Here is a 17,476-nt window from a genome sequence, read left to right on the forward strand (position 1 = left end):
CTGTACTGCCAACTTCATTTACTGTAAGTTAAATTACTACTTTCATCTCTCAGCTTCCTAATATTTTCAAAGTTATATCTACAGTCTACTGTTCAACCAAGTTAAACATTTCTCCACTTCCTTGCAATTAAAAATATTAAAAAACGCTAAAATAAACGCAATTTAAACTTTTGCCTTACTTATCACATCGTAAAAATGATGATCCAACAACCTTGCGGCAAAGTTTTGTTTTTCTTTGCTGGCTTCAGTGTTTTACTGAGTTGTAAATGGTGGACAAATGAAAATAGCAGGACCGGTGCCAAACAACTTACACTTCTTTTTATTAATGTGATTTAAAAGTATTCAAAAGGTGTGAAAAATTGGGAAAATAATTATATGTGAATCTAAAGGAAAAGAAGCAAATAATGATTAACTTTTAATTATAATTAAATCAAACTTATAACTAAGGTTAATATTATAAGATAAAATAAAATCAAGTAAATTAATTCCATGGATCTTTTAAATAAATTCTTGTACTCTTTATCGAAATTTTTAAGATGTTAACCCTTAAGTACTATCATCTTAAATCAATGACACTAACTATCTAACCGCCTGACAGACGGGTTTAACATTTTAGGGGATATTTTTTTTTTATTAAATATTTTAATGCAAAAAAATATTGCGATGACTTAGTGAAAATATTAGTTATCTAAAAAACACAGTAATTAATATAGTATATCTGTATTTATTAAAATAAAAAACATTCTAACAAGAATGGATTAATTTTTTTGTGTTTATTTTTACGCCTAAAAAAAAGTGTGATAAAAATTAAATTAACTAAAGAATCTTAATGAAAATTTCCTGCGTAGAATGGGGAAAGAATGTGAAATTCTCATGACCGTCAAAACTAAAAAGTTGGAATATCTAGGACATGTAATGAGAAATCAAGAACGTTACGGCCTTCTCTAGCTGATTCTCCAAGGGAAAGTAAATGGTAAAAGTGGACCGGGAAGAAGACGCATTTCCTGGCTTCAAAATTTACGAAAGTGGTATAACACGACTACCACTGAACTGTTCCGCGCTGCAATAAACAAAGTAAAGATAGCCGTGATAATCGCCAACATCCGGAACAGTTAGGCACTTTAAGAAGAAGAATAAAATTTTAAAATCTAGTTGAGCAAAGAGTAAGAAACATTAAAATCATAAGATTTTAAAAAAATGTTAACACAAAAAAAACTGACACTAACTAAAGTGTAGCGCAGTCAATTCAAATCTTTTTCGCACATTCCAAGCAAATTGGTTTTTGACAATGAAAGCATACATAATCTGTTATTTTTTTTTATGGTGACATACAGTTCTTTCTTTTTTTCTATTTTTTCCACTCTTACTTCTGGACGCCGTTGAGGTTCATCTATACCCAGTATATCGCATATGCTCAACTTTGGTTTTCTAGGCAAAGAGGAACTTTCTAGTCTTCTATTTAGCTGAGATTGGATAAGTTGAAATGCCAGGTTTTTAATAAAATTGGGCCTTGCTTAATAAGTATTATTTTCAAAATACTCATAAAGAATGTAAGCCTTTAGGAAGATATCCCAATTTTTACACGCGATGCCGTCTGAGAGACGGGGCATTAGTACTTAACGGTTAACCTCCTAAACTTCTATAGCATTGTTTTATATTAGCTTTAAAGCATAAAATCAATAAACAAATCAATAGTCAATAGACATGGAACGTCAGAGGTCTTTTTCAAACTTAAAAACTTTACATAATAGTGAAAAAATTAAGGAGTTATAAAACCAAAAACGAACCTATCTTGATATAAGATCCAAAAATACAGGATATAGTGGAGTAGCTATACTAATAAATAACAGAATATCGAAATTAATCAGGCAATATGAAGCAATTAAGTAAATAAATAACATTAGAAACTAAGCGATAAAATGTTCATGTAATTCTGGTATTAATACCTACAACAGATGCTGCAAATGAAAACATTGACAATATTTTCAACAACATAAAAAACGTTTTAAAGAAAATCCCACGAAAGAAGCCAGTATATTTTAATTAGGCGTTTACCAAAAGAAACCTAACAAAATTACTGCTTAGAACTATACACAGATAATTCAAAAGATCGCTCAGTTTTAGAATACAAAAATCATACAATCAAAGAGGCAGAACCAATCAATTTTAAAGCAGAAGTAGAGAAGGCCCCCAACCAACTAAGAAATATGGATGTGTGCAACATAATATAGATCACAGATGAATGGCCTGATGAGTGGTGCGAATCAAGCTTTTTCCCTATCCAAAAATCCAATATATATAATAACTGAATGGCTACAGAATTTTCAAGTCACAGAAAGAGCCGGAGAACGATGTAGAGTCGTATGAAAGAAAAAAACGCGTGAGTAGCTATTGAACACCAGGCAGATAATAAAAAGCGCGGAAACATAAAATACCGATGCTTTTCTGTTTCGTAGGTTACAGTAAAATCGGAACTCCTCATCATCATCATCATCATCATCACTGGCTCGACAACCCTTTTTGGGTCTTGGCCTGTTCCAGGATTCTTCTCCATTTCGATCTGTTTCGTGCTTTTTTTCTCCAGTTTTTTATTTTTAAGGTTGTTATATCATTTTCTATTTGTTCTAAGTATCTCAGTTTCGGTCTTCCTCTTGTTCTTTTTTCTACTGGCATCTGTTTGAATATTTTGTTTGGTATTTCGCCTGCTTCCATTCTTTCTACATGTCCTATCAAACGCAGCCGTCCTATTTTGATGAATGTTATAATATCCGGATCCTGGTATATTTTGTATAGTTCAGAGTTGTATCGCCTTTGCCATATTCCGTTTTCTTTTGTGCCCTTATATATGTGTCGCAAGATTTTTCTTTCGAAGGTAAAATCGGAACTCCTCTGGAGCTTAATGGCAAATTTTGGAATGTTTAATTACCTAATTACTATTTAAATGGGAATAAGCCACCATTAAAGGTTAAAATACTTTTATTGACGTTTCAATTTCCACTTCGGAAATTGAAATTGAAATATCAATAAACGTATTTTAACCTTTAATTGTGGCTTATTCCCATTTAAATAGTAATTAATTTAAAATGCCACAAGAAAATAGCTTCAGAACAATTTTAATTACCCAGTTAACCTAAATAGAAATCTGTATGACAAAAAAATTCACCATTATTATATAACATTGTATTCTAAATGTTTTATAAGAAAAGCACCGGAAAACGGTACGTAGAAATCACTATCCTCCTCCTCAGTCCTAATCCCTTTTGGAATGTGGTGACACTATCAGGCCTTTAGAGTTTTTGCACGATTTCTCTCCATCCTTCTCTGTCCTGGGCTAGTTGTTCGGCTTTATGTAACCCTTGGTTATTGAGTATTTTTGTTTGATCTACCCAACCGCCTGACAGGCGGTTGTCCATAAAGATTGGACTACCATCTTTTTAAGAATCAGTATGCTATGCAAAAAGGCTGATGTACCACATAGGAATTTTGCAACAAATATCACATTGGATATCCTACTTGCAATTTTAGTAATAGTACCTGGACAACCACTTATTACGAACCATTCCAAAGATAATATCTGTAAGTGTATTATTGGCAGCATAACTTTATTTACTGGGAAAATGGCCCTTTCAATTCTAACGAACAGATATAAACAAACATTCCTGTTTCACAATATAGTTCTCCAGAATTTCATGTCATTTTCTAATTAGACTACCCATATAATTCTATTTATCATCAAAAATGTTGAAAATATTTTATGAGCAGAAAGAATACAGCCTGAAGCGTCTTTGCAGCTCCTAAAACGGGGTCTGGAATATTTTTTCTCCCAAACGAGATAACAACTTAAACATTAAGAAATAAAAACTCCAGGGAGAAATGTCTCGATGGAAGTGTTTAGTTTGCCTACTTATTATTCGTCTTGTGCTTTCTTCTCGTGCCGCCCTCCTGTCGTCATTTCCTCATCGCTTCATATTCTCAAATTCTGTACCTCACGCAAGGAAAGAAATTTACGTATCATAGTGGGTCGTTTCGTATGCAAACTTTTTATTAAAATTTGTAGAATTGTGATGTAAAGGTGGAGTTTGAGTGATGTTATTAAAATAAAAGAGTTGTTTAAGTGTCACATAAGTTGTTATTTTATACATGAAAATAAATTTTAATGAATTGTAACAAAATTTGCATTTTATTTATTTTTCTATTCCAGTGATAGGCATAATGACACATAGACACAGATAGAAAAGCAGTAGGACTCGACGAAATTTAAATATGCTTTCTAAAATAAATTGATAAGTTATCTTCAAATATTAACTAACTTATTTATCTAAAAATGATCAGACATCATCTCCAGCGAATGACTTATATCAGTATTTTTTATTATTGTAACGATTAGAAAATTCTGTGAGTCTTATTCCAATTATTTCAGAATTCTTTAACTTCACTTGCCATTAAATAAACAAAATTTAAAAGCGTTTGTGTTGCTTAATGGTTTCTGCATAATATCTAAGTTTTCATATACTTTAAGAACTACTACGTTTTAAAATATAGAGTTTTAGGCTAAAGCCCAAGTTTTATTTTTTAGAACTAATATCGAAATTTTTCATTTAAATCGTCAGAGAAAAAGTAATTATTAAAAACAGTAGGAAAATATGTTTTCCGGTAAAATTGCGATGTGTTAGAATTTAAAGTTAGTTGAGTACCAGCCAAGCTTCCAAATAGGATAGAAGTACTGGCCTTCTTCCACCTTCTTAAGGTTTAAAACTCTTAGAACCAAACAACTTTTAGTTTAGTGCATTAACAGTTTAGTAAAAATTTCTTCTTTGTTCGCTTGCGAAAGTATGGTAAAGGAAACAATTTTTCTTTATTTTTAATTGCTGAAAAATATGGTTAAGTTACTATCGAGAAAGCCTTTATTATATATTTAAATAATCAGCAAGTCTACACAGGAAGCAATTTAAATAAAACGAAGAATTTGCAGTGGTGATCTGTACAGGAGAAAAGTATCTGTTATCATTTATATATTTCCTAAGCATTTTATATACCGTTTTATTATATTACCGTTTGTGTCTTTTTTGTATGCCACACTTAGCTCTGTATGTAGATTAAGAACAAAAAACTATATCAATCGTGACATAATATTGTTTTGAAGCTATTTGCTTGTGTCGTTTTAAAGTAATTACTATTTAAATGGGAATAAGCCACAATTATAGATTAAAGTAAGTTAATTGACGTTTCAATTTCCACTCCAAAAATCGTTTTCAAAATACAAACATTAGTAAATTAAACAAATTTTGTTTTTTTACCTGGTGAAAAATTCTTCAAATAATTTAATTTGATCTGACTCATTTATATTGATAATTCGGACATACTATATACAATTTAAAGTAGACGACTTTAAAACGATATTGCCAATATTGTTGGATACGTTCCTGAGACGACTTTACTTTTGAGATAGTAATATGAAATCAACTTTACAACCTACCGCTTCTAGTGATGAAAACTATTCAGTAGAATTCTTAAATAAGAAACGATTTGAAGAAAATAAAGGAATACCAATAATCAATGACACTTCACCAATAAACAATCCTATAAGCTTGACTGAACTTATTGAAACTCTCAACTCCGTTAGAAATACTAGTCCAGGACCAGATAATATACCTGTGCTTTTTCTACAGAACCTACCACTAGTAGGCCAAGAACTATTATTGCAACTATTCAATTTTATATGGATCAATAAGGTATTCCCACACATATGGCACTCATCAATCATAGTTCCAATACACAAACCAGGTAAACCTAAATTTGAAGCAGAATCCTATAGACCAATCTCTCTCACGAATGCAATGTGTAAGTTGCTAGAAAAGATCATTGCTAATTGACTCATGTGGTGTATTGAACATAAACATCTTATTATACCCGAACAAAGTGGATTTAGGAAAAATAGATCAACATTAGATAACTTAATATCATTGGAATCAGAAATTCATGAAGCATTTATATGTAATCAAGAATGTTTAGCCATATTCTTTGATGTAAAAAAGGCTTTTGATACAGTATGGCGCTACGATATTTTAACCACACTCCACAATTGGAAGATTCACGGTAACATGTTTGCTTTTATTTCAAACTTTCTACGGGAACGATATTTCCAAGTTCGAATCAATAACCATTTGTCTGAATCTAAATTACAGAAAAATGGAATTCCACAGGGCTCGAATCTAAGCGTAGCACAATTTTAATTGCTATTAACAATGTTGTGTCGGACTGCAATCGCACAATTAAAACTTTTTTATATGCTGATGATCTGGTAATTCTAGCAAGAAATAAAAACATATTATCGGCTCATAATCGTATTTCTGCAGCTCTTAAGTCGATAGAATCGTGGTCTAACAATATTGGGCTCCAGTTCTCCAATACAAAAACAAAAGCTATACATTTTTCACGAAAATCAAATCCACAAAAGCTCCCAAATCTATTTTTAAACAATTCTCCTATAGAATATACAAAAGAAATAAAATTCCTAGGGATGCAACTGGACTCAAAATTAAGTTGGACAAGTCATATACACTCGCTAAGAGTATCGTGCCAAGCTGGACTAAACATTATGAAATCTGTGTCACATAAAAATTGGGGAGCAGATTTTCCAACTCTAATAAATTTATATAGAGCTTTAATTAGATCAAAACTGGACTACGGATGTGTTGTGTATAACACCGCAAACCAAGCATTGCTTAAAACTTTGGATACTCTTCAGAGTTCAGCCGTTAGACTTGCTCTAGGAGCATATTGCACCAGTCCTGTGGACAGTCTACTCTGTGAAGCTGGAGAGCCACCCTTAAACCTAAGAAGAAAATACTTAACTCTATCGTATGTCTCGAGTATAAAATCTAACCCAAAAAATCCAGCTCTTCATCATGCTGTTGCTAACAGGTTCCAGGAGGTCTATCGAAAAATAAATAGGGGTCCTGTACCTTTCTATGAACGAGCTAATAGATACTTATTCGATTTTAATATTGAACTACCTTCCATTTATCCTATCTGTGAAATAAATTTATGTTTTCCTTGGGTTGTTCCCTCTCCGCTTTGTAACCTTAAACTTACAGCATATAACAAAAATAACGTGATACCAAATTTTTTTAAAACTCACTTTCTCCATGTTCTCACACAGTACAAAAATTACCATTTTATATACACAGACGCATCTAAGACCATAAATGGAGTAGGAGCATGCTTTGTGACATCCCATGAACATTCCATCTATAAATTGTCTCCTAAGACAAGTATTTTTACAGCAGAACTATTTGCCATCAATAAGGCCCTAACCTATATTCTAGAAAAAAAACTTCCCAAATCTCTTATAATATCTGATTCACTTAGTTGTCTGACATCAATTTCTCAGATTTATCCCTCTCATCCAACATTGCAGCAGATTAAGTTAATTTTATACCGTATATACCAAAACAATTTGACAGTAGAGTTCCTCTGGGTACCGTCACACGTTGGAATAGATGGTAACGAAAAGGCAGATAGTCTAGCTAGGTCCGCAGTAACCAATACAACCGCATCAGTGGAAAATCTAACGGTGCATTTGGATTTAAAACCTTACTTAAAATAAAAATTGTACGATGTTTGGCAAAACCAATGGAATAGAAGCACCACTAAATTGATAGAAATAAAATCTTCCGTCCTTCCATGGAACTCCTGGCCTTCAAAGCGACAACATCAAGTCCTATTAACACGTCTCAGATTAGGACACACTTCTACTACACATGAATACTTGTTGAAGAAAGAAGAGGAACCAGTGTGTTTTGTTTGTGAATGTAAAGTGACAGTGAAGCACATTTTGATTGAGTGTCCAATATACTCAGTGGAAAGACTATATCATCATTTTCCAAAAACATTAAAAGAACTTTTAGGAGAATCTAAATACGTAGCTGACTTGATAGAATTCTTGAAAACTATAAACCTTTTCAATAAAATTTAATACAATACATTAATAATTAAAATATATATTGTATACATTATTATGTAATTGATATTTTGTATATGCCTATGTTTGTCTTTATCACTTTTGTATTTTTCTTATGCTAATAACCCTAAGTGGTTGAAGCAAAATAAATAAAAAAAAAAAAAACTTTACAACCGCATGCCACGATGACAGTAAAATTCTCCTGTTTATTTAAAAAACATAAATGGTGTATCCTCGATATGTAACTGACTTACTGGTACTGGTATTTTCCTTCTAATAACTTCCTCTTTTAATATGGGTAACCAGATCCTACTACATTCTGCCAAGGAATTTAATTATTAATTTCATGTAATCGAATGAACTATCTTACGTAAAGTTATCCCAGGAACGCAGCTCAACAATATTGGCAATATCATTTTAAAGTCGTCTACTTTAAAATTTTTAATGTATGTCTGAATTGTCAATATAAATGAGTCAGATAAAATTAATTATTAGAAAATTTTTTCACCAATTAACAAAAAACAAAATTTGTATAACTTACTAGTGTTTGTATTTTGGAAACGATTTTTACTTTAACCTTTAATTGTGGCTTATTCTCATTTAAATAGTAATTATTCGTGATATAGTAATGGCTCAGGTCAATTTTCAATGTAATTTGTCAATTTTTTTTAACTTTTTTTTAGTTCTTGTTGCCAATTTTGTTTAAACTTGTTTTCTTCTTTTTTTGGCAAATATCTGGTTTAGCTCTAGTAGTTATCATCTACCTAATTTTTCTTCTTTTCAATTTTTCTTTTGTATCTGAGCTAGTTATAATTGTCCAAAGAACCACGTTCACAGAAATCTTTCGTGCAGCGGTTTTCAAAGATACAATTGAAATTTATATCGCCATGCATTAAAAGGAGATTCCGCTTACTGACCAACAGCTTCTGTAGAATAAATTGGTAAGTGACAGGGTACCCTTTTATTCTGAGATTTAGAAATTGGCTCCGAAGGTCATAAATTAAAAATTTGGTCAACGGCCTAAGGATATACAAGGCCAGTAAAAATCAAAGATCCATACGGCTATCCCTAGCAAATTAATATACCGACAAACGATGTAGAAAGAACTTCTAAGCTCAGGCAATCCTTAAATGGGCAACAAGTATAAAGAATCTCCAGAAGAGAGCCATTCTGCTTCAGATGGGGGACAAAGGAGTAGGATGCGATTATATGGAGTTGATTCCAGTTTACTCCACTTAGCCTCTTCTACTCAAATCCGTTGGTGTCCCCTGTTAAACCGAGCAACCCAACTGGAGATCCGGTGTCCAACCCGGGTGGAAGGTTGGGTCGGCAACTGACAAGAGCGGGTAAACTGGTCCTTCAGGTTGGGGGTTGGACAGTGGGTTAACACCCCCTCCTGTAAAATTCCTTCTGTTACGGAAATTTCAAAACAATTAGCCGGGCGGATTTTTTATCGACGACTTGGCAAACGAAATAAGGTTAATGATAAGGTTAATGATATTGGTTTATTTACTTAGAATGTGCGTACGCTGTATAGTGCAGGCAAACTAAGAAGTCTGTCCAATACACTTAATGAATATTCAGCAGACATTATAACACTACAAGAAATTAGGTGGACAGGTAGTGCTAGCCTAGAAAAAAAAGACTACACTCTCTACTACAGCGGAGATAAAAATAATCATATTTTTGGTGTGGGATTCACACTGAATAAACAATTGAAATCAGAAGTTACAGCTTTCGATCCAATAAGTCCAAGGATATGTATATTAAATACAAGGATTTCCACAGTTTTCACTGTATTCCTTCACTCAACTGTCTTCTCCAATTTTTCCTGTTTAGCCAGTCCCCTTCTGTAGGTTTTTTCTACTCATTCCTTCGTCCACTTCATCTCTGAAAGATCTTCGGGGCCTCTCTTTCTTCTTCCTATCGGGCTTCACTCTGTTATTCTATTTATCCACCGATTTTGGTCTGCTCTTCTGACATGTCCGTACCAGGTTAACCTCTTCTGTTCAATGTAGTCTATTATGTCGGAGTTTATTCCCATTCTCCTCTTAATCTCCATGTTATTTATTCTATTTCTTCTTGTTACTCTGCAGCTTCTCCTTAGGAATTCCATCTCTGTTGCTCTTATTTTGTTTTTGGTTTTCCTATTTATTGTCCAATTTTCACACCCATAAATGAGGATACTTCTTGTCATGGTATTATATATTTTTTTCTTTGTTTTCATGCTTATGTTCTTATCCCATAGTACAGGGTTAAATTTTCGTATGCAGTCTCTTGTTTGTCCTAGTCTATTTTTTATATCTTTCTCCGTTGTTCCTTTTTTTGATATTATAAAACCTAAATACTCATACTTGTCTGTTCCTTTAATTTGTTTACCTTCGTCTATTTCCAGCTGTTTTATTTCTATATTCTCCGTTGTTAGGTATTCAGTTTTCTTTAGGTTTATTTACCAAGGATATGTAGAATCCGAATTAAAGGCAGGTTCTTTAATTACAGCATTATCAATATCCATGCTCCGACTGAAGATAAAGAAGACGAGGAGAAGGACATATTTTACGAGAAACTCATTTGCTTGTTCTGTGTTTAGTGCTCTTGGTATTAATGTTGTTTTGGAACTAACGAGTATGGCGGGAAAAGAAAACGTCACTCTATCATAGAAAAAATAGATATAATTAACGCAAGTGGAGAAGATGGCACCAGTACCAGTAAGTTGACCGAAAAATTTAAAGAACATAAGACTTAATACAAAGTAAAGAAGAGGTGAAAAAATGATTTCAATAAGGGAGTAAAGCTGACAAAAAGACAACTACCTAAAACCTGGGGAGTTGCTGTCGATTAAGTTGTGTTTAAATGATTTTCTAAGACTAAAATAATTAAGTTAAATTATTTAAATATATAGGTAATTTTTTGTCTGGTTTTTTCAAATTAATTAATAAGTATATCCATTAAACTCAAAATTGATGTTTCATGTTTTTTTCCATATCTAGATCTATCGATTTTTTTTTAATTTCAATTTAACTGAGTTTAAAAAGTATTTGCTTTTTAAAATTAGATTAAGTGTTATTTAGATAAGAACTTAAGATAAAAATCATATCATATACATATTGGATATTAAAGCGTATCATCCGTATAATTCGTGATGTTTTATATAAAATATCAATAAGTAGTACTTTAGCAATTGACCTAAGACTAATTTTTTTAGTATAAAACGAACTTTAGTGTTTCGTTTTCTTGGTGTTAGGTATATTCTTTTTTATCACTGGTCTTGATTGGAATATTTTAGACAAGATGAAACCAATTTTCAGTGTTACATTATTCGTTTGCATTGGTAAGTCACAATTTATAAATAGATTAGATATTCTTTATGCAAACTAAAACACTGAAGCTTATAATTGCAGCTTGTAGGTTTTACTTAACATACTAGGAAATAACTAGTGTAATGTTATAAATGTTACATTTTGGTTCTGTTTACGTATTTAGTGTTTTTTCATTATTTTTTATTTAGGGAATTCAGGAATTCTCATTAACAAAACACTAATGAAGCAAGTGATAGAACCAAAAGTATATCAAATATATGTCAATGTGATCGTAAAATCGTCAATATTAACAAATCTACGACTCTTTATACAAAAATATGCAGCTACGTCGAGTCACCTAGATGATGAAGTGGAACATTTTTACACAGACATTATAAAATTTTTATTCGAAAATAAAATCAATATCACAATATTAGAAGGTGACTTCAACGCAAAAATAATTTAAAAAACAAGCAATGAGGACAAACTGGCTTATAGAAAAGTATGGATTGGGTATCAGACATAAAAGAGATAACATGGGAGTACCGGTACGGTACGAATACCTATATACGTTTAGCTTTGCAGACGATCAAGTAGTGATTGCACAAGACCAAGATAACCTCAGCTACATGGTGAAGAAACTACCAGAAGAATATACCAAGGCTGGCTTAGATATTAACCTCGCGAAAACAGGGTACCTATCTACAAGTAAAGAAGACGTAGAAGATTTACAGATTGATGCAACGTAACAATTAAAGGAAAGAATAAATTCAAATACTTGGGGTTTATAATCACGAAAAATGCAACAACGGAGAAAAAAATTACACAAATGTTAGGAAAAACAAGAACAGCAATCCGACAACTTAATTCAAGTATTATGACATATGGAGACTGAAAATTGGATCATAAATAAGAAAAACAGCAGTAAGATAGTAGCAACAGAGATAGAATGCCTAAAAAGATGATGCAGAGTAACAAGAATAGATAGGAGAAGTAATGACGAAATGAAGCAAAGAACATCAATACAAACAGACATACTAACATATATAAAACAAAAAAGACTAAAGTGATATGAACATGTAAGAATAACTAGCGACAACAGATGGATAAAGAGAATAACCGAATGGAGCCCCATAGGAAGGAAGAAAAGAGGACGACCCCGAAAACCTTGAGGAACAAAGTAGACGACGACATGAGTAAGAGAGGCCTAAACGATGGAGAATGGGACAACAGAAAGAGATGATTAAGGTTGAGCGAGGAAAGTCAGTGAGTACTGTAGAATCTCTTAGTATGTATAAATTTTATATATATATATATATATATATATACATATATATATATATATATATATATATATATATATATATCTATATATATATATATATATATATATATATATATATATATATATATATATATATATATATATATAGAAAGCTTTCGAGAAAGGTAAACATAACATTCTCATGGATTGTCCAAAGCTAAAAGGACTCGACAAAAATGATATTTACATAGTCTGAAATCTCTATTGAAACCAACAGGTTGTGTAACATTAGATGAAAGAAACACGGGTGCGCAATCGATAAGTAAATGTGTGAGCCTAGGCTGTGTACTTTCACAATAACTATTTTATATACTCCGAAAAGGTATTTAAACAGGCACACTAGTAACCTAAGGAAAGCAAAAACCATGGTTATAAGTAAGAGGGGTCATAAATCGTAAGTCATAACAAGGATCCAGATATAAATGAAGATACATTTAACAAGTGGACAAAAGTAGTACTTCTGTATTAATGTAGGTCTAAATCCCAAATCAAAAATTCGATAAAAAAAAGAGCAACAAGAGCAGTCTTTTTAAAGAATAGGAAACTTTTAAGTAACCAAATGTCAATCTGCAAACCCGTTATGGGATGATAAAATGTTACATACACTCTATCATTCCTTATGATGCCGAAGCTTAAACTGTTAAAAAACTTAACGACAAACCTAAAACCTTTTCAGATGTGGCCTTTTAGAAAAATTTAAAAAATACCATGGACCAAAATGGTGTTGCAAAGAATGGAAAAAGAGAGAGAACTTTTGAACACAATTAAAAGAAGAAAGGCAGTATATATGTGGCATATACTTAGAAATGAGAAGTATAGAGAAATAAACATACTGACTGAAAAACATTCGCGACTGGACGGGATTAAACACACAGATACTTTTAAGAAAAGCAGAAGATATACCTTTATAAGTGGAGTCTACACTAGGAAAAAAAAAATTCATCAAATGAATACCAATAATAAACTCTATCTAAAAATAAAACAACTAGAAAAGAGAAAAGATCTTAAAAAAGCAGGGAAAATGATTACAATCAAATATGGTCATTCAACACTTGACCATAATACCAGACTATTTAGTCGAAAATATTATTAAGTTGAAATTAAAATGAAATTATATGAATTAATAAAAAATGATTAGTCTTCTTTAATTCAGGTCCCGTTAAGTTGGTGAATTAGGAATTTAGAATTGGGAAGTTAGAATTATTTTAGGAAATATTTTGTTGTTGGTTCCAGTACTTAAACACAAATTAACTGCATAATAGTCAATTAATCTACTTGAAGAGCTAATCAACTTTGTTCCCAGATATTATTTTACTATATTTTTATGAATTAAAAAATATATCTTTTGAAGATAAATATATCTTAATTTGTCTTTAGGTATTGCAGTGTCAGTAGCAATTCCAACGTCAAGAAAAGCTCCAATCCCAGATCTGTAAGTATAAGGATTTATTTATAAAATATTTTTTCATTTAGTTTTTCATACGTTAGGTCTATGATTTGAGTTTATTTGGTAACATTTAGTCTTTTTGTAATTCTGAAAACCAGGTGCCTTGCCATATCTTTGGCGGCCTCTTCCGTTTGGTTTCTCATCAACTACAATTTTTGTAATGCCGTCTTTTATCATTCTCGTTACATGATGATTTTAATTTTTATTTTCCATCTTAGTATATCTTGGACATTATATTTTTGAATAACATTTTCGTTTTTATTTAATTCCATGTAGTTTTTCAACTATAGATCTTAATGTTGAGTTCGTTCAGCAGTTCTTAGAGTCTATTTTTTTACCTAACCTAACCTAAACCAAAAATTTTTGTCGTGTACGTAAGTATTGGCCGAACGCAGGTTCTATAGTCTTCTTTTGGTTTTTGATCCTAGATGCTTGTTTTTTCACACTATGTCTCTTAATACCCCTTGAGTGGTTGCTGATTTTCTAACTTAATTGGTTTTGTTTATAGATATTTTGGTTGCTTCTTTTATTCACTTTCAAATAATTAAAAGATATGACTGTTATTTCCCTGCTTTATTTCTCACTAGGCTACACGTTCTATTATTACTTCTTTATTATAGTGTTCAGTTATTTGTTTCCTGTTTAGACATAAATCTTTAATCATTTTTTTAAATTAACATCTTACCCTGTTTCTTCCCTTTATATTCATATAACAGTGTGGGCCTCTGAAAGGAAAAAGAAAGATATTCTATCTATTTTAAGAGGTATGGTCAACTCTCCAAAGATCGAATAAATTACATTTTTCATGTTTAGATAATTTATAATTATATACAGGCAAATCTTTGATATTTTTAAAAATACTTATTTTATTTTCGTAATCTTCGTTTATTTTTTAGAGATGATCCAGCCTGTACAGTCTGCTTTACTGCTGGAAATTTTATTCAAGCATTTAAGAACTCAGGTGATTCCAAGGTAAGAACTTAACAGTGATTTTACGTACTACTAAAGTTATGTTTGATATTCGCCAAGAACTATCAAGTAAAGCTTTAATACTTCTTGTGAAAAATCTAATAGTAGCACATAGTGAAGTCCATGATAGAAAAGACACCATTTGCAGATTTTCAGATGACATCGTCCTTGTAGCCGATTGCATGGATGATGCAATAATAAGGTTTGAAAACTTATGTCACGCTTCCTTGGAGGTCGGACTAAAAACTAATATGAACAAGACGCAAATTATCCGAATGTTAACGTATTTAATTTTACTGATCCTTCAATTGATCTGATATTTTTTATTTTGATTTTCAGGAACAAGCAAAACAACAAATAAATTTCGTTTGTGAACTTTTTATAAATGAAGAACTAATGGAAATCTGCATGCGATCCTTTGAAGAGGACGTCGATTATATTTATGGAGTAACTGATCTCAGAACAGTAACTGAAATGTGCATAGACATGAACAAGTGTAAAGCAAAAGAAAATATCTAATTATATTTTTTTTAATCAAAAAGTATTTTTATTGTTTTAGTTAATAATAAGGTTTGATAATTAAAAAAAATTATAGAAACGGAAAGGACAAATAAACCCATGTTGAAAAAATATTTTAATAGATTAAAAAACTTTTTATTCAGAAAGAAAGAGGAAACAGAAATTCAATATGTACGTGTAAGAAGAGGCCCTTTTTACTGGTTGCCCATATAAAATATGTAAATAAACAATAATATTCAAGAATCTTCAAGAAATATTTTTAAAAATTAATACCTAAATTGAAAATTTAAATTAAAGAAGAGTTACATAGAAAAATACTTGATATTTTTTTACGCAGTTATTTTCTTTGATTTCATATTGTAATAAATGTTTCCGACTTTAATGTACAGTGTGAAATAACAAAATAATGTTTAAAATATAAAACAACCTAAACATTCATACTCTGGCTACTTAGAACAAAGACTTAAGAAATTTAAAATCTTGTTAGCGAAAGAAGAAACTATTATCTACGTGAATATCTATTAAGAACCAGATGTCACAATCGAATTAAAAATTCAAAAATTCAGACAGCGGCAGTACGTCTAAATGGCCAAGAGCTGTGGTAACACTGAAAAAAAATTTCCTAAAACATACAGATTTTCTGTGGATTGTGGTTTATTTGCCAATATCTGGACCTATAATTCATACCAAAGAACTCGAAGTTGCACAATGGCTAGGACTTATTGAGTTTAAGGCATCAAGTTTTTGGTTAGAAAGATTTCGTCGTCGATACGATTACTTTTAACACAAAATGTAGCAAATCCGTTAATGTTATTGTCAAAAACGTAAAATCTTGGAAAATAGCTGTTTTTATTTTAAAAGATGCTGCCACAAAATATGTGTTTAATGCAGATGGGACGAATCTCTAATATAGTGCGTTACCAACAAGAACATAGACATTGAAAAATGGCAAGTGTCCCCAAAAAAGAAAAACTGAAAAACAGTGAGTTATTATTTTGTTCTGTAGAAACAAGGCAGGTGAAAAGAAGGAACCAATTACTACAGGCAAAAGCAATCGTCCTCGATTTTTTTTAGGTGGCACATAACAATAATTTAACACGAAGATAAAATATTGCACTGGATCGCACTTACTCAAATATTGCACTGGATAATATTAGACTTAATTTCTTCCTACCCAACCTTGTATTTTAACTTGTGTAGATAGTGATGATAGGATAGGATAGGATGATCCAGATAAAAGAATACAATTTTGGGAAATAATGATGGATAACAGCCACCGAAACCCTCTCTTGGTTCAAAATAATATTTTTTCTGATGAGGCTACATTCAAATTAAATGGTGAGGTCAACAGTCAGGATTGTAGATACTGGGCAAAGCAAAACTACAACTGGATGCGGGAACATCATACACAATACCTGCAAAAGGTAAACGTATGGGCTGGCATTGTAAGAAGTAAAATCATTGGACCCTATTCTGGTCTCAACTGGTTCAGTTTTTAAGTGGGTATCTGGTACCTACTTTAGTTAATTTATTCTCCAGTACAATTAATCTTGGACGTTTCGATAAAAGTTTATGGTTTCAACAGGATGGTGCGCTTCCGCATTATGCTTTAGATGTTCGAAGGTACCTAATCGAAATTTTTCCGAACAGGTGGATTGGAGGACGTGAAGATATTGAATGGCCAGCGAGGTCGCCAGACCTCAATCCTTTGAATTATTTTATGTGGTCATTTAAAGAATATTGTTTACAAAAATGAAACCTGCACATATTGGAGACTTAAAAACAAGAATTTGTGAAGAAATAAACAATATTTATTAAGCAAGCATAAACAAGGTTCTACAAGAATTTGTACAACGTTTGGGTTACTGTGAAATACAACAAGGGCTACAATTCGAACATTTAAGATTAAGTCATGTGTTAATTACTAGATTACTTTCAAGTTATTTATTATAATT

General features: G+C 31.6%; 1 protein-coding gene across 2 annotated transcripts in view; it reads left to right on the forward strand.

Annotated features, from left to right (window-relative positions):
* The first annotated feature begins 11,125 nt into the window (after nt 1-11,125).
* Nucleotides 11,126-17,476, forward strand: part of LOC140439035 (uncharacterized) — a 30,034-nt gene continuing 23,683 nt past the window's right edge. Inside the window, exons 1-4 of one of the 2 annotated variants that reach the window (XM_072528674.1) lie at nt 11,140-11,294; nt 13,964-14,018; nt 14,930-15,005; nt 15,342-15,543. In XM_072528674.1, coding sequence (XP_072384775.1) covers nt 11,255-11,294; nt 13,964-14,018; nt 14,930-15,005; nt 15,342-15,521 — 351 coding nt within the window. In that variant the 5' untranslated portion in view covers nt 11,140-11,254 and the 3' untranslated portion in view covers nt 15,522-15,543. Of the gene's footprint in view, nt 11,295-13,963; nt 14,019-14,929; nt 15,006-15,341; nt 15,544-17,476 lie in introns of those variants that run through there. The other variant, XM_072528672.1, reaches the window with a different exon arrangement.

Source organism: Diabrotica undecimpunctata, chromosome 4, assembly GCF_040954645.1.
Source record: "Diabrotica undecimpunctata isolate CICGRU chromosome 4, icDiaUnde3, whole genome shotgun sequence".
Lineage (NCBI taxonomy): Eukaryota > Metazoa > Arthropoda > Insecta > Coleoptera > Chrysomelidae > Diabrotica > Diabrotica undecimpunctata.